General features: G+C 43.6%; 1 protein-coding gene across 1 annotated transcript in view; it reads left to right on the top strand.

Moving 5' to 3' along the window:
• The first annotated feature begins 12427 nt into the window (after positions 1-12427).
• Positions 12428-18181, top strand: part of LOC138973500 (uncharacterized) — a 17582-nt gene continuing 11828 nt past the window's right edge. The window contains exons 1-2 of the mRNA XM_070346207.1: positions 12428-12803; positions 16828-17154. Of these exons, the coding sequence (XP_070202308.1) occupies positions 12752-12803; positions 16828-17154 (379 nt within the window). The 5' untranslated portion in view covers positions 12428-12751. The remainder of the gene's footprint in view (positions 12804-16827; positions 17155-18181) is intronic.

Raw genomic sequence — 18181 nt, forward strand, 5'->3', positions numbered from 1 at the left:
TTATAAAACGATCCAAAAACAATTTCAACTTATTTGTCATCATTGTCTGATTCCAAAAACATATACATATGTTATATTCGGGTTAAAAACAATCTCTGAAAAGTAAAACTATAAACACTATTAAAATTAACTTTCCTAAATCGATTAAAAAAACACTTTCGTCTTAATCCTTGTCAGTTCCTGATCCCAAAAACATATAGATATGATATGTTTGGATTAAAAACACGCTAAAATATTTTAAAAAGAATAGAGATACAGAAAAGCGTGCTATCCGCTTTTCTGGATTGTCAATTTCACTGCCTTTGCCACGAGCGGTGGACAGACGATGCTACGAGTATACGGTCTTGCGGAAAAAATGCAGTGCGTTCAGGTTCATTATGTGTGTCACGTTTCAATATATCACTTAAGGTGATTATGAACCGGTTAATTACTACTAATTAACTAACCACACCACGATCCACTCTCGCAGTCATACAATTAAATAGAGTCAACAAAAGTATAAGTTTCAGACGCCTGTTTATGTATAAACTCGCCACCTCCCTCGAGCCTTCACTCAAAATATGTTCCTTTTACGTTCTCAACACGTAAAAAACCCGTGATCACTGACAAAATGCCAGTAGTATATAGAAAATTATAGTAACACGCTGATCCCGTGTAAATACAGTCAAATGAGAATGTTCTGTTCAAAAACTCTAGTTCATGCAGGGGTCAACACCCCACGTTGTCACTACTCCAATGAAATCATAGATACGAAAAGACAACGGTGGTCAACGGGGTGCGTACGACATGGTGCACTTAGCTTTATCTCTGCTGCTGCTGCTTAGCCGGTATGCTGGTTAGTCGGTTCGCTGGTTAGCCGGTCTCCTGGTTAGCCGGTCTCCTGGTTAGCGTAGCTTCAACGTGCAACAGTTCCCGCCAGAGTCAGCCGTGCAGATGTTACAGGAATGTAACGAAGCGAGGCGAACGAAGGCTGCAAACAGAAAGCATCGGTGCACTAAACATGTCAGCTACCCCTCACCCACCACCTTAAAACATGTCATCTTTAAATATCTCATCGAGCACGTGGGCCTGCACAAAACGGACTTTTTACAACAACAAAACAGTCATTTTCCGTCCTTCTCTCCCTATCTGCAAAAACCATATACAGATTAGTATTTTAGCGTCACAGAGAGTAAATTATGCGCTAACCTGGAAAGAACAACAGAGAGTATTTCATTCCACAACACAGACTCATCAACAGCGTTAAATAATGATTTATTACCTCAAAAGCCTATGATTGTACTCTCAATGGAAGCAAAGTCCGCCTCCTCCCTGGAACAGTCTCTGTTCGTCAACAGTGACCAAAAACCTCCAGAACCCCTTGTCGAATCCTTATGCGAAAGCCATCGCCGACGAAGGAATGTTGACGACTTGTCCTCAGCAAAATAGTGGCAGTATGAAGGAAATAACCGGTGGAAGCTCCCCTAGAGTGCCGAATACAATATTCGGTGAAAAACCATCATACTCTAGAAACTGTGTATTAGATCCTTCCCCTTCTGCCGCTGGGTGTCAAGTGTCCCGTACTCGTGTCTCTGTCAGACAACCTAGCCAAATACACGTGACTGACCTTGTCACAAAACCAGTCCAGCTATACACAATTCTGCCTCCCCAAGCAGAAAAAAGACACGAGAAACTCAATCCGTGAAAATCCCGTGCGCGCTGTCAGCGAAAAACCGTCAGCCCTATGATAGCAGAAACCCGCACTGTGAAGCTCGTGCGTTTCAAAACATCCGTGCTCGTAGAGCACTGTCAGCAAACTCTGCTGTGTCCAATATCACGCACAGGCGCTTTCTATCATAACCGACCAAGAACAGGCACTCCACTGAGTGACACTTTCTTGGTCTCTGTCACCCGATCGTGACACACCTCCCCTCTTCAAGACGAAACCTCGGTTTCGCTCACAGTCATGTTCTCCTCTACAGCCCGAGAGAGAAAGTCAGCTCCAACATTGTTGGCGCCCGGAATGACGCGTACCGTGAATTGGTACGGTTGGAGAATCAACGCCCAGCGCATAAGTCTGGCGTTTGCCAACCTTGCAACCTGAAGATATTGCAGAGGTTGATGGTCTGTTTCCAGACAGAAAGGTCGTCCTCAAGAACGAGCAACCCCTCGTTTCACCCCTGATGACTGCAACCTTCTCTGTCTTCTTGTCTTTGTTCTTCTGGTCTTTGTTCTTCTCCCCATAGGCAGTCCTCTCGATGTAGGCGCGCAGCAGGTTGGCGTGGTACAGGCGTGCTTTCCCGTGCATCATGATCCTGTAGTCGTTCTGGCCCACCCTCGCTGTCACCTCAAAAGGTCCTTGCCACTGCAGTTGTAGCTTGTTGTGTTTGACAGGTAGAAGTAGCAACACCCGTTCTCCAATCTTGAAGCTGCGCGGCCGTGCCTTGCGGTCGAATCCTCGCGCGTAACGCTGTGCTGCTCTTCCCAGGTTCTCTTGAGCCAGTTTGCAGGTCTCTTCAATCCTGTTCCTGAGTTCTACGATGTAGGTCGCTGTCGTCTGCACCTCCTCGTCAGCTTCTTCGTCTGTCCAAACCTGACGCAGGATAGCCATGGGACCGCGTACCTGTCTGCCGTACAACAACTCAAATGGGGAAAAGCCCAAGCTCTCCTGAGGAACCTCGCGGTATGCAAAAAGCAATGCTGGGATGTACCTGTCCCACGTGCGTGGTTTCTCCTGAGCTAGTTTCCTCAGCATGGTCTTCAAGGTGCCATTGAACCTTTCCACCAGTCCGTTGCACTGAGCATGGTAAGGAGTGGTGAAGTGCTGCTCCAGTGATAGCAGTCGTGCTGCCTCCGCCATCACTCCTCCCGTGAACTGCGTGCCTCTGTCGGTGAGTACCTCTGATGGAATTCCCAGCCGGGACCACATAGTAACCAGAGCCTCAGCTACTCGCGTGGCTTCAATCGATTTCAGAGGGATCGCCTCTGGGTATCGAGTAGCGTAGTCCACCATGGTCAAAATGTATCTGTTTCCGTCCTCAGACGCAGGCAAGATGGGCCCGATGATGTCCACTGCCACCCGACGAAAGGGTTCGTCGATGAGCGGCATCTTCTCCAAGGGGACCTTCCTCACCCTTCCTTTGGCAACCACCTTCTGGCACTTATCGCAGGACGCACAGAAACGTCGGACATCCGTGCAGATGCCTGGCCAGTAAAAGTGGCGCCAGACACGATCCGTGGTCTTCTTGGTACCAAGATGACCTCCCAGAATCGAGTCGTGTGCCGTTGCCATGACACCCTCGCGAAACTCGCGAGGCACGACAACCTGTTTGAATGTACCTTCTTGGTTGCTGAACTCCCGGTAGAGCAACCTCTTGTCCCTGAGGAACCTTGACCTCCCATGCTTCCCGCTCAGCTTCACCTTCCCCGACTTCGCGTGCTCCCGAGGAGTTGCTAATGTCGGATCAGATGCCTGAGCCTTCGCGAGAAGCGCGGGGGTCACGTTCCCCAGGGCAGCTCGTGCAGCAGGTAGGGGTTTGAGAGGTTTGTCCTCTCGCTCCGCCTGTGCCCGCGTGAGCACTGAAATGACGTCGGGAGACCGATAAACGGGAACCTCCCTGGTGACGCCGTCCACAAACTGAACCCGGTTTCCAATGAGCAGGTCGCATGGAGGATCGTCCATGACGACGGCCACAATGGTCCCCGTGAACAACGGTGTTACGACCTTGATCACTGCCGTGTTCAAGTCGTAAGCGTGAGATGCCTCGGCCATTCTCACTCTGATGCTGTCTCCTGTGTAGGCCATAGCTGGAACTAGACTCGCCCGAACCACTATCATGTCTGCCCCTGTGTCCCGCAGACCTTCGCCCTTCACTCCGTTAACGTAGACGTTGCAGTGGGGCTGGAAATGTTTCCTGGAGCACGGAACGCAGAGTTGTGGAATGGTGCATGAGCTCGTGACGTCCCTTAGCTCCTCACTGCCAACAAAGTGTACGCCCTTCTGGTCAGCCTGTCTCTTGTGGCAGTCCTTCTTCACGTGGCCCCGCTTGTTGCAGTAGTAACACTGGATGTCAGTTCTGGAACTTGATCCTTTGTGTCCCTGATCGTCCTTCCCGTCCTTGGGTCCTGAAGAACCCGAATTTCCCGATTTTCCTGGCCGTGAGCCTGAAGATTTGCCGGAGATCGCCTGGGCGTCCTCGTGTACTCTGATCCAGTCGGCTGCCTCCTGAGTGGTCTTTGGCTGGTGCTCCTGCACGAAGGTCACCACCTCAGGTCGCAGGCTGGACATCAGTTGCTCCATGACTATGAGGTCGGCAAGGTCGTCGACTGTCCAGTTCTTCTCGGCCATCTCCACCCAGCGCCGCAGGTAGAGATTAAGGCGTGCCACAAACTGATGACTCAGCTCGCCGCTCAGTCTCTTGCTGTTACGCAGACGTCGTCTGTAGGCTTCAGCAGTCAGGTTAAAGCGCTGGAGTAACGCCTTCTTAAGTGCCTGATAGTCTCTCGCCTCGTCGTCCTCCAAAGCGTTGTAGAGCTGCAATGCGCGTCCCTTTAAGCAGGTGCTAAGGCGGCTAGCCCACGTGGCCTCTTCCCACTTCTGGTCAGATGCAATGCGCTCAAACCGGCGTAAAAAGTCGTCGAGCTCGTCCTTGTCATCGTCGAACGTCGGCAGTCTCGTACGGTCGGCAACAAACGTCGGCGCGCTAGCCTGAGTAAGCGTACCCTTCTCGGCCTGTAGCCTAGCTAGCTCTAGCTGGTGATCGCGATCCGCCTGTTCCTTCCGGTCTAGTCTGTCACGTTCGGCCTGTCGTTCCCTTTCTTGTCTGTCAAGTTCGTCTTTCTTTTCTTGTCTGTCTCGCTCTCTTTCCTGTCTGTCAAGTTCGTCCTTCTTTTCCTGTCTGTCTCGTTCGTCTTTCTCTTTCTTGTCCTGCCTGTCACGTTCGGCCTGTCGTTCTTGTCTGTCAAGCTCTTCTTTTCTCGTCTGTCGCTCTATGTCTTCCCTACGTTCCAGCTCCTTGCGTTTAAGCAAACTACGCGCTCTAACGCGTGCGTCTCGCTCTGTCTGTTCCTCGCTCCCAGGAGTCTCGAAAGTTATTCTCCTCGTAGGAGATCCCCCTGTAGCCATGGTTAGTTTTAGCAAAGCTTTATTACCAAAGTAAGTCTAACGCAGCTATAGCTAGAACACGCGGTGACGAAAGCGGTGGATACAAAAATCCAGCAACCGGAAAATGCAGAAGAAAAATCCAAACGGTGTAGAACAAAACGCGTAGCCTACTTTATGGCTGCTTTTTGCGGTGAAACAAAGTGTTTCCCACAGCCGTGGCCTACTTTATCGGCTGCTTTTTGCGGTGAAACAGAGTGTCTCCCACAGCCTTGGTTAGGACAGAAGTCTTCGGACCCTTCCCCCCCAAAATTCCAACAAAATCAAAATATGGAGAAAAATCCAAGTAAAACCAGACGGTAGAAATGTAACCTGTTACAGAATGCGAAACAACAATGTAGAGAAAACTGAGTAAAACGAATAACAAATCCGCTAACCCTGCTCAGCTCTCTGCAACGGAAAACTCTGAACGTACAACAACAAAGATTCACAAACAAAGGAAAGGGAAGTAATCACAGTTAGCGCATACAATAACTCACAAATTACAATTTACATTTCCTGCAAGATGTGAATCGCTTAAGGTGTGGTATATGATCAAAACTATACAAAAAAGGGTAGCACCAAGCAGAAAATAAGTCGAGCACTGACGAGATTATCTGCTCTTAGTTATCCTTAATTGGTGGGTCTTTATCAGTTGGAAATTAACTGAGTAAATCCCGGCTTGGCCCCCATGTGTCACGTTTCAATATATCACTTAAGGTGATTATGAACCGGTTAATTACTACTAATTAACTAACCACACCACGATCCACTCTCGCAGTCATACAATTAAATAGAGTCAACAAAAGTATAAGTTTCAGACGCCTGTTTATGTATAAACTCGCCACCTCCCTCGAGCCTTCACTCAAAATATGTTCCTTTTACGTTCTCAACACGTAAAAAACCCGTGATCACTGACAAAATGCCAGTAGTATATAGAAAATTATAGTAACACGCTGATCCCGTGTAAATACAGTCAAATGAGAATGTTCTGTTCAAAAGCTCTAGTTCATGCAGGGGTCAACACCCCACGTTGTCACTACTCCAATGAAATCATAGATACGAAAAGACAACGGTGGTCAACGGGGTGCGTACGACATGGTGCACTTAGCTTTATCTCTGCTGCTGCTGCTTAGCCGGTATGCTGGTTAGTCGGTCTCCTGGTTAGCCGGTCTCCTGGTTAGCGTAGCTTCAACGTGCAACAGTTCCCGCCAGAGTCAGCCGTGCAGATGTTACAGGAATGTAACGAAGCGAGGCGAACGAAGGCTGCAAACAGAAAGCATCGGTGCACTAAACATGTCAGCTACCCCTCACCCACCACCTTAAAACATGTCATCTTTAAATATCTCATCGAGCACGTGGGCCTGCACAAAACGGACTTTTTACAACAACAAAACAGTCATTTTCCGTCCTTCTCTCCCTATCTGCAAAAACCATATACAGATTAGTATTTTAGCGTCACAGAGAGTAAATTATGCGCTAACCTGGAAAGAACAACAGAGAGTATTTCATTCCACAACACAGACTCATCAACAGCGTTAAATAATGATTTATTACCTCAAAAGCCTATGATTGTACTCTCAATGGAAGCAAAGTCCGCCTCCTCCCTGGAACAGTCTCTGTTCGTCAACAGTGACCAAAAACCTCCAGAACCCCTTGTCGAATCCTTATGCGAAAGCCATCGCCGACGAAGGAATGTTGACGACTTGTCCTCAGCAAAATAGTGGCAGTGTGAAGGAAATAACCGGTGGAAGCTCCCCTAGAGTGCCGAATACAATATTCGGTGAAAAACCATCATACTCTAGAAACTGTGTATTAGATCCTTCCCCTTCTGCCGCTGGGTGTCAAGTGTCCCGTACTCGTGTCTCTGTCAGACAACCTAGCCAAATACACGTGACTGACCTTGTCACAAAACCAGTCCAGCTATACACAATTCTGCCTCCCCAAGCAGAAAAAAGACACGAGAAACTCAATCCGTGAAAATCCCGTGCGCGCTGTCAGCGAAAAACCGTCAGCCCTATGATAGCAGAAACCCGCACTGTGAAGCTCGTGCGTTTCAAAACATCCGTGCTCGTAGAGCACTGTCAGCAAACTCTGCTGTGTCCAATATCACGCACAGGCGCTTTCTATCATAACCGACCAAGAACAGGCACTCCACTGAGTGACACTTTCTTGGTCTCTGTCACCCGATCGTGACAATGTGAGTTCGACTGAGCTTGACCAAATGTTGTATTTTCGCCTTACGCGACTTGTTTGTATGTGTCGATGTGTTCAGTGATTATGGTTGGTGTTGATGTTTTATGTGATTGTTGTAATGTTAATGATATTCAGTGAACGTTTTAAGGTTGATGTGTGCAATGATCATTTCAACATTAACGCGCTCAGTAAATGTATGAATGTTAATGTGTTCAGCGATCATTTTAACCATTCTGTTCAGTATCTATATTAATGGGGATGTGTTCAGCGGTCATTCTAACATTATCATGTTTAGTAATTCAATTAATGTTATGTGCAAAGTGATCATTTAACCACTTTTATGTTCAGTTTTTTCAATTATGTTGGTGTGTTCGGTGTTCATTTTTACATTACTATAATCAGTAATTCTTTAAATGTTGATGTGTTTAGTGATCATTTTAATGTTAACAACCTCAAACAAGAATAAGCCACTTTTGCTGATATCTGGCTAAAGAGAACGGTTTTACTCTGAGATAAGCATTCACCTTGTTGTACTTGACTCGATCAACATTATACGATGTTTGGTGTCTTGATGTCAGACCAGCTTTTTTGTTGGTCCAAGGGAAGCATATTATAAGATGTTTGATGGGTTGTTGACAGGCCGCAGTCAATAAATAGGAAACAAAAGTCGATATGCCCCCCGAGGACCGACAAAAAAGATGGTCTGACAACAAACCTCCAAACATCGTTTTTGTCATCATTTTGGTAGTGAGAAAATAAGTGCAAAATCAAAACAAGTAGCCATTCTTAGAAACACGAGTTCTGTTTTGATAATACATGTTTTTTGGCCCCAGCACGTTGTTGCAATCAAAGCTGGCGTGCGAAAGCAGCTGTCAGTGTTTTGAGTTGATAAAATGTTGGAATAAGTATGTCAGGTTTGAGGATGGACAGTTTTGTAGGTTCCTCTCAGTATTCCACGCCCTTGGTTTTCAGTTGTAAATATTAAGCTCAGTTTATCGAATGTGGAAGCTAAGTTGGGCCAAAAGCCACAGAAGATTTGCGTCGTGCAGCGAAGGAAAGAATCGCGATCTTGTTTCCGACTCATTGCCTCTTTGTTTTTAATTAGGCCTGTCATTTTGCTTGCTCGGCTTTGTTAGATGTTTGCATTTCTTGTTAGGTTCTTTGCTTTTATTATCATTTCTTATTTGCGCTTCGTTTATTGATACAACGTCTTGTGCACGGGTCACATTTTGTGTGTCAGGCGTCAATTGGTTTGACTTGAACTCAGTTGACGTTCGTGTTTCTCCGAACCTCAGTCTATCGAAACGCAGATACACGCACTCCATGGCTTTGTAAGACGACAAAACATATCGCTAGGTTTCCTTTGTTTGTGATGAATTTATGACCTTTCATGAAGTAGTTTTGTTTTTGTTTACTTTTGCCAGTTTGCCAGTTTGTTTTTGGAACTTTGCAAAGCATTGTCGTCTGTCTAGGTCTGGGGAAACGCCAATGAAAAGAGGCGAAGAATCCCCGAGCGTTTCGATTGGGTTTGCTGTTGATTATCCATGTATAACCGGCTTCCTGCAACTATGGGAACCGTGGATTTATTGCATGGGGAACATGAGATTTATTTCCCAGCTGTATGTGAATACAAACTCGTGAAAATGATGACAAATGTCTTCTGTTTTATCTTTATTGGCCAAGGTTGAATGCAGAGGCTGATAAAGATGTAAGTAACAGAAGGCGAGATGCTCCCAGAGGACTGGCAAGAAATGCTGGTCTCGCAACCAAACATCGTTTTTGTCATCATTTTGGAAAAGCAACAGTATGGGACAATAATTGACCGGGGAGGTATAGTCTGAACGTAATTTGTAGAATGCAAATCAGGGCCACACAGCTCGTCAGAAGTTCAAGTTATCAGGTCATACTTGTGTATGTTGTCACACATTACCTGTTCGTCGCTATACTTCCAGTCTGATTTTGTTAATGTAAATATAGCTGTCATCATATTAGCGGGTTCTGTAAGCTTTTAGCAATCGTCTTTTCTTTTAAGTGTTTTAAGACGTTTTGTTGTGCAATTAACGGTTACACAGATAAGTTGCAACTTGACCATAAGTATTCGCAGTAATTATCAACCTTAATTGGGTCTTTGAGAGTGAATGTTTACAATCGTTGTCCTCGGAAACACGAACCCGAAGACGCGATGGTTCCACATTTAGGACTGGGTGGCCGAGTGAAAGCGCACTTGCGCTCGGAAGCGAGAGGTTGCGAGTTCGACCCTGGGTCAGGGCGTTAGCAATTTTCTCCCCCCCTTTCCTAACTTAGGTGGTGGGTTCAAGTGCTAGTCTTTCGGATGAGACGAAAAACCGAGGTCCCTTCGTTGTACACTACATTGGGGTGTGCACGTTAAAGATCCCACGATTGACCAAAGGGTCTTTCCTGGCAAAATTGTTTAGGCATAGATAAAAATGTCCACCAAAATACCCGTGTGACTTGGAATAATAGGCCGTGAAAAGTAGGATATGCGCCGAAATGGCTGCGATCTGCTGGCCGATGTGAATGCGTGATGTATTGTGTAAAAAAATTCCATCTCACACGGCATAAATAAATCCCTGCGCCTTGAATATGTGCGCGATATAAATTGCATAAAATGAAAATAAAAAAATAAAAAAATAAATCCCTGCGCTTAGAACTGTACCCACGGGATACGCGCGATATAAGCCTCATATTGATTGATTGATTGATTTAAATAAACAGCCTGATTGGCTTTTACTTTGACAATCCACGTTTCACGTAAAACCAAATTCCATTGACTACCTCGATTTGTCACATATGATCATTGTTTTTTGTTACCTAGCTGGTCATGGAGTATTACTCGTGAACATGATGACAATCATTTGTATCAATACATTTTGAGACGTGTGTTACATTGTTCTGTTGCTCGGTTTCCTATGAGTATACTTATATTAACCTTTCGCCATAAAAGTCAGCATATATTGCTTGATTAACATTCTTATGTTTAACTTGCCTGCTTAAACCATTTGCACCATTTGTAGCATAAGTCAGAAACACACACGGGGAACACATACAATTTATATTAAAAAATCTAAAAAAATCATTCAAATGCAAAATCATCTTCCCAAATAAGGAAAACAAGAGCCAAAGTCTGAAGCATTTGCGGTGTTCTCCTTCAGCTTCTTCTTCTTCTTCTGCGTTCGATGTGTTCTCCTTCAGCATTTAGAAGAAGCAAGATTAATTGAGAAATTGGACGATTGATTGTTCGAACACTACAGATATCCCTGCGATTATTGTGTGAACGACTGCTCGAACAAACGCACACACACACAAACAATGTGTGTGTGTGTGTGTGTGTGTGTGTGTGTGTGTGTGTGTGTGTGTGTGTGTGTGTGTGTGTGTGTGAGTGCGTGTGTGTGTTTGTGTGTCTCTATGTATGTGTATAAGGTTAAGTGGATCAATAGCAGCATGGTATGAGTCAAAAAGTCAAAAATATGGAATGTTTCTTTGTGGTACGAAGTAACATAAAGCATATGATGACTGATTGTAAATTAGTACCCAATGAAATTTGGTTTGTATGTGTGTGTGTGTGTGTGTGTGTGTGTGTGTGTGTGTGTGTGTGTGTGTGTTTATGCGCATGTGTGTGTGTGCGTGCGTGTGTGCGTTTTGTGTCTCTCTGTATGTGTGACTGTGTGTGTGTGTGTGTGTGTGTGTGTATGTGTGTGTGTGTGTGTGTGTGTGTGTGTGTGTGTGTGTGTGTGTGTGTGTGTGTGTGTGTGTGTGTGTGTCTAGTAAGTTGTATCTCACTTTCTGTTATGCTGATTAAGACTGTATCCCTAAACATGTGATTATGTGTTTGCTGCTTGTTGTTCATTTTTCAAATACACCTACATACTTTTGTATATTTCTATTTCTAAGTTGATTTATTGAATAAAGATATAAAAACAACCTCGGCCTTTTTTTTAGACTTGTTTAAAGGCACAGTAAGCCTCCCGTAAACCATCACATATACTGTCAGGCTTTTACACACAGTACAAACACCCTTCCATTTGAACGATCACCAAACGGGAACATCCTAGGTGCCCTACGTAAAGAGCGAGCAATTTTTAAAGAATTAATTTTGCGGATTGTCTCAGAGACAATCGGATCGTGGTGCGTTTTGGCGCTAGACCTAACTCTTAAAATCTAAATAATAAATTGACAGCTTGTTACACAAACATTCTTAAATCATAAAAGAATTATTTTTTCATCAAGACAAGATCAGTTTTGAAAGTTTGAGAAAAGAAAAGCCCGGAAGCAGGGTCACGCAAGGTCGTGGTTCTCGTAGCAGACGACGGTTTATGCCTATCGCCAGTTCCTCTGAACAGTCAAAAGCCATCGCTAGAGTTCTTGTGAACCACAGCCGTTTGTTTCGTGCATAGTCAGAGGTACATAATAACGTGCTATTGCAGATAAGCTCACATCGAGTCGCATTCAAATTACTAACTGACGACTACATTGTGAAAAAGGGAAACTGGATCACACGGGTTCACGATGGCTCAGGGGTAAGATAAACCACGCAAAAATAATTTATTTGAAAATTGCTCGTTCTTTACGGAGGGCACCAAAGAAGTTCTCAAGCGGTGAGTGCTTTTAAATGAAAGGGTGTTTGTACTGTGTGTAAAAGCCTGACAGTATCTGTGATGGTTTACGGGATGCTTACTGTGCCTTTAACAGAGTAAATCCAAAATCCAAAATGGCGCCAAGTACAGGGTGCAATTCGTGTGTGTGTGTGTGTGCGTGTGTGTGTGTGTGTGTGTGTGTGTGTGTGTGTGTGTGTGTGTGTGTGTGTGAGTGCTTTTAAGAGAGAGAGAGGGAGAGAGTCAGAGAGACACAGACAGCCAGAGACACAGATAGAGAGATAGAGAGTATACAGGTTGTGAGAAAAAAGCTTCCAACTATCCTGTACAGGTACACTGTGTTAAAAAACACCAAACACTCTCTACATTTAGTTATGAAGGACAGTGTGTCGAGGTCTTATTTCTACACAGAATACCCAACGCAAGCAATGCTGTTTGTTGTGTGAGTCAAGCGGCAGGAAGTAAATCTCTAGAGCGGAACGAATGCTAGTTTTAATAAACATAGGCTATAATCATGCGTGTGATATTTCCTTGCACGTCGCACCAGGGACTGGGGTACACGTCATTTTATTCTCATGAACGGCTTGTTAAAATTGTCCATGAAAACATCTCTAGCAATTTCGAAGCTGTGTTTTTAGAAGCTGCATCAATGTCCTCGTGTTAGAAGTGTACACAGACATAGACACGTCTGTCCAATTGTCGTCCTTGATTCGGGGGTAGCGAGGTAAGGTGATATTTACGCTTGTCTTTCAAGTACTTTCAGTGCTGTTTATAACTGGCTTGCGACAAACAGTTTGTGCTAGCTGAGAAAGGAGGATTAAACATGAAGGCACTGGTGGTACTTCTTGTTTATCTGACATGGTGCTGTTGTTCAGGTACGTGAATAATCTGTCTGAGTGTCCCGGTTGCCCTCTCTTTCTTAACGCTGGGCCTCTAACTCTGTGTCTGTCGTTGTCTCGCTATATTGCTTTTGATGTCTGCCTGTCTGTGTATCGTTCTCTCTGTGTGCTTTGGTTGGTTCTTTAAGTACGTGAATAATGTCTCTATTTTACGCTGGACGTCTGTCTGCCTGCATGTGTTTTCTGTCTGTCTATATGTCTGTTTCTCTGTGTGTGTCTTTCTATCTCTGTGTGTCGGTCTGTCTAGGTCTCTCTCTCGTTCTCTCTATTTAACTTTCTGTTTCTGTATGTCTGTTCTTCTCTCTATGTCTGCCTGCGTTTGCTTGTCCGTCTATATATGCCTCTTTCTGTCTGTCTCCGTTAATGTCTTTGTTTCTCTCTCTCTCTCTCTCTCTCTCTCTCTCTCTCTCTCTCTCTCTCTCTCTCTCTCTCTCTCTCTCCCTGTATGTCTGTTTGTCTGTTTGTCTGTATGCTTTTCTGTCTGTCTCTCTCTGTCTCTCTCTGTGACTGTCTCTCTGTCTCTCTGTCTCGATCCCTCTCTCTCTCTCTCTCTCTCTCTCTCTCTCTCTCTCTCTCTCTCTCTCTCTCTCTCTCTCTGTCTCTGTCTCTGTCTCTCTCTCGCTCTCTCTCTCTCTCCCTGTCTCTATCTCCCTTTATCTCTTTCTGTATCTTGTTTCACAAGTTTTCTTCTTTCATATAGACAATGATTAAGAACATCTTTGCACCTCTAAATGGAGATCTCACAAATGCACACTACACTATATTGGGACATATGACCCTGAACAATTTAGATTTGAATAATATACCCTGAAGCGTTAATTATCAAGACTTCGACAACCAAAGATGAAATCAGTTTAAACTTCCTCGTTTAAGTTTTAACTTGAAAAGCTCTCAACCGACCTTTTAAACTTCAAGGCTAACTGCTATGCAACTCTGGTAGAAAGTGGCTTATGTAATTTACATTTGTATTTCCGACAGCTAGGAAAATATCGAAAGTCAGTTTTTCCTCTTTGTTTGTTTATTCACACTCAGTAAGAAAATAAATATTGCAAAATAAACACTCATGAAATTCATATACCTATGTAACATGAGAGAAACCATATCAAACTTGGAAATTCAAGCAAAGCACAAGTGATAATACTATCATGAAACTTATGCACTTCTTGTATCAATCATGTGTTTGTATGCATGTGATATCATGATTTTTGTGTGATGTAAGTCAGGGGCGGATCACATCATTTTTAAGGGGGGGTTTCCAAATTTCTTTTTGGGACAATTCGACGACGCAGAGCGTTTAGCTGAGGGCGCGAAGCGTTCGAACCTCCTGGAGGGGTCCGGGGGCATGCCCCCCCCCCCTCCCGAACATTTTAATAAACATCAAGGGAAATGAAGCAATCTGGTTCAATCTCAACCATCAGTTTTTCTTTATTTTAATTTTTCTTTCTCTTTCTTTTTTTTTCTTTTTGTTTATTCTAAGGGAGGGGGGGCGGGGGTTCCGGAAACCCCGGAACATCCCCCCCCCCCTGGATCCGCCCCTGTAAGTCAACAATCCTAAAATGGGTTTCAACACTCTATCCGGAACATTGCGCAACATGTTAACAAACAATCCTCTAATAATCCGACTTAAACTGAAGTACGCCTCGTGTGTAGGCATTAGATTTTGAACGTTTCGAAGCAATCCATGATGTCATTGCTGGAATATGACAGTTTTTGTCATGGTACGCCTTATTTTCCTCTCGTTCGTAAAAGCTGCAAATGTGTGTCTTTTTTAAATTTTTGTTTATTTTTGTATTGGTACTTTGCATATTTGTCAGGACAAGTTGGAGAACCCTTATTTGAGTGGTGTTCACGTTGCCCTTGTAAAATTAATATTTGATTCCAAAAAGAGACAGATAGCCAAGTGGAGTGTCCCACATTGCACGGTAACTTTAAATGAAATTAATAAGACAAGAATGAATTCTATTTTAGGTACACAAGTTGTCGCATTAATTGTTTTGTACAGTTTAGTTTGATAGTTAAAGTCCTCTGGATATGCACTAACATATTTATCTTATGAAAGCAGGGATAGGTCGAGGGTACTAAGTAGGGGGCAGGGTAAGAAATGTTGAATTGAAACAAGAAAGATAGAACAATAACAAGAACGCAAACGGAAACCACAAATACCTTTGCGTATATTCCGAGGAAAAGGGAAACACTGTTCCAATCATATCACAATATAGTCATTGGTGACAAGTTGAAGGCAGTGTAACAAGGAAGCAAAACTTGTTGATATTTTCTGCTTTGCAGCAATTCTCAGTGGTGTGTGACTACAACTGCTTTGTAAGGCACTCGGCGTCAATCGCCTCGGCACACAGAACCAGTGCACACAAACAAGTTTTTGTGTTTATACTGCTGGCAAATCATGCCCAACGTTTAAGCTTAAATACTACTTTTAATTGCGCTATCAGTAATTATTTCCTTAAGAATGCGAAGAAACAGCTGCTATATGTTTGATAGTTTTTGCTCTTATTCCCGTCAACAAAACATATACAAAAAAAATAGATAGAGAAAAAAGAAACGAAAACACGCATTGTGCATTGCTACAATTAGTCATTTGTACTGATGATTTAAATGGTACTATATATTACACAACATACTTCCTCATGTTTGTAAGCATGATATTTGGTGCTAAAGAAAGCAACTCGATACATAATTACTGAAGGGCAGCGTTGTTTGATGTGTAACCCTCAAAATTGCCATCCAAATCTTCATTTGTCATCTGACATCAGCTTCTTTCGACACGAAAAGCACAACAATACTTATGCAAGGTTGCGTACCGAAATAGTCTGTACTAGATAAAGGATTCATACTAGTCTATCCATTTGGGAAGCGTTTGTAGACTTGCTTATAATGATGTTTTTTGTCAAATCCGAAGTTAGAAATCAACGTTTTGGTTAGGTCGACGTCGTAGGTTTGCTCATGCAATGCGTGTCTTTAATCCAAAACGTATGATAACAAGCAACGTCGGTTGTCATTCTAAACACACGACATTAACAAACTATACACTTTTAAGATAGTTAAATGGCAAAGAAAAACTGAAGCAGAAAAAAGTGCAACTTTGTAAAAGCTTTTAAAAATATGGCGTTAACAATTCGGATACAGGAGGATATCAGTCTTTCATCAATCAATCAATCAATATGAGGCTTATATCGCGCGTATTCCGTGGGTACAGTTCTAAGCGCAGGGATTTTAATTTTTAATTTTTATGTTATGCAATTTATATCGCGCACATATTCAAGGCGCAGGGATTTATTTATGCCGTGTGAGATGGAATTTTTGTACACAATACATCACGCATTCACATCGGCCAGCAGATCGCAGCCATTTCGGCGCATATCCTACTTTTCACGGCCTATTATTCCAAGTCACACGGGTATTTTGGTGGACAGTTTTATCTATGCCTATACACTTTTGCCAAGAAAGACCATTGTGTCAATCGTGGGATCTTTAACGTGCACACCCCAATGCAGTGTACACGAAGGAACCTCGGTTTTTCGTCTCATCTGAAAGACTAGCACTTGAACCCCCCACCACCTAGGTTAGAAAAGGGGGGAGAAAATTGCTAACGCCCTGACCCAGGGTCGAACTCGCAACCTCTCGCTTCCGAGCGCAAGTGCGTTACCACTCGGCCACCCATCACTGACTAGCTGCTGTTTGTTAATATATATACTTATGTCGCTTTACATGTACAACCATATGTCACTGCCAGGGATATTGCAAGGAACACATACTGGTCGAAAGAACTACACATTACTAGTGTTTCGTCAGAACTGGCATTTTCACATGAACATGAATTTGTAATTAACTCATTTGTGAATGCTCAGATTTTAATTAATAATAACGTGATAACCTTACTTGCACTGATTCGTGATCGCTTGTTTTGATCGGACATGCATTTAAATGTATTGCTTAAGAACAGCTTTCCATCTTAAAAGAACTTCACCTGCCATTCTCTCCTCAGGTTATAAAATATCAGAGTGTGGCAGTGATGGTAAAGTAGACCTGGATGAAACCCGTCCTACTATCCTGACATGTACGGGCATCACAGATGACACAGTGTACTGGAACGTGAGTCGCCTTGACGGCTCGAACTTTTATGTTGCTACCTGTACCCCATCCACCTCGCCCTGCTCTTCTCACTTCAACGGGTTTGACGCGAAAATAACAGAGCACAACACCAGTACACTGACCGTCACACTGAGAGACAGAACTAGCATCACTGGCAAGATAATATGTGGTGGTTCGGCTATGGCAAGTAGTTCAACATCCTGCAACCTACGTATTGTGCGTGAGTATCTAACTTTAATTCTCTTTTAGTTTACACATAATTCTCTGAAATATAAGATGACTTCCGTGTGGTCATTCCTTTCGAGTCTGACACTTTCCTGACCAGAAGTGGCACTCAGTGTTTACTGAGCTAATTGGGGTTTTGACATGTTTTAGTTGTCTCATAATTGTGTGACTGTCTGTCCACTATAAAGACCGTTGGGTTGATGTACTTGTCAATGTTTCGTTTACTAAAAAAAAATAAAAGTTGCAGCAACTGACCTTTCTTGTTTTTGAACCTGGAATGTGAAACGTCATCAGTCTATCTGCTTTTCGATGTTCCTACTTTGCGTCTGCTAGGATCACGACTGCTTGACATAATAAATCTGTGCGTTAACTCCAGTCATCCAGCCGTTCATGCCTGCCAAATTTCCTGCAATATGAATTCTTGTCAGATTGTTTTTCCGAAGTTCTCCGAAATGTTAGTTTTAGGTTAATTACCAAAGGATATTTGTCCGACTGAATAGGTGCTCCTTTTTGCCAAAACACCATTTCAGTTAGGATTGAAAGGATCATGTTGTGTTATTGGAAATCTTTCAGTTTAGCGGCAATGTCAAACAATTCAGTGACGGGTTATGCCCCATTTACGGTCTACAGAAGAATGCATCTGCAATCTATCGACCAGATATATTAAAGGCACAGTAAGCCTCCCGTAAACCATCACAGATACTGTTAGGCTTTTACACACAGTACAAACACCCTTTCATTTAAACACTCACCGCTTAAGAACATCCTAGGTGCTCTCCGTAAAGAGCGAGCAATTTTCAAAGAATTTATTTTTGCGTGGTTTATCTTACCCCTGAGCCATCGTGAACCCGTGTGATCCAGTTTCTCTTTTTCACAATGTTGTCGTCAGTTTGTAATTCGCTGTGAGCTTATCTGCAATAGCACGTAATTATGTACCTCTGACTATGCACGAAACAAACGGCTGTGGTTCACAAGAACTCTAGCGATGGCTTTTGACTGTTCAGAGGAACTGGCGATAGGCA

This window comes from Littorina saxatilis, linkage group LG8, assembly GCF_037325665.1.
Source record: "Littorina saxatilis isolate snail1 linkage group LG8, US_GU_Lsax_2.0, whole genome shotgun sequence".
NCBI lineage: Eukaryota > Metazoa > Mollusca > Gastropoda > Littorinimorpha > Littorinidae > Littorina > Littorina saxatilis.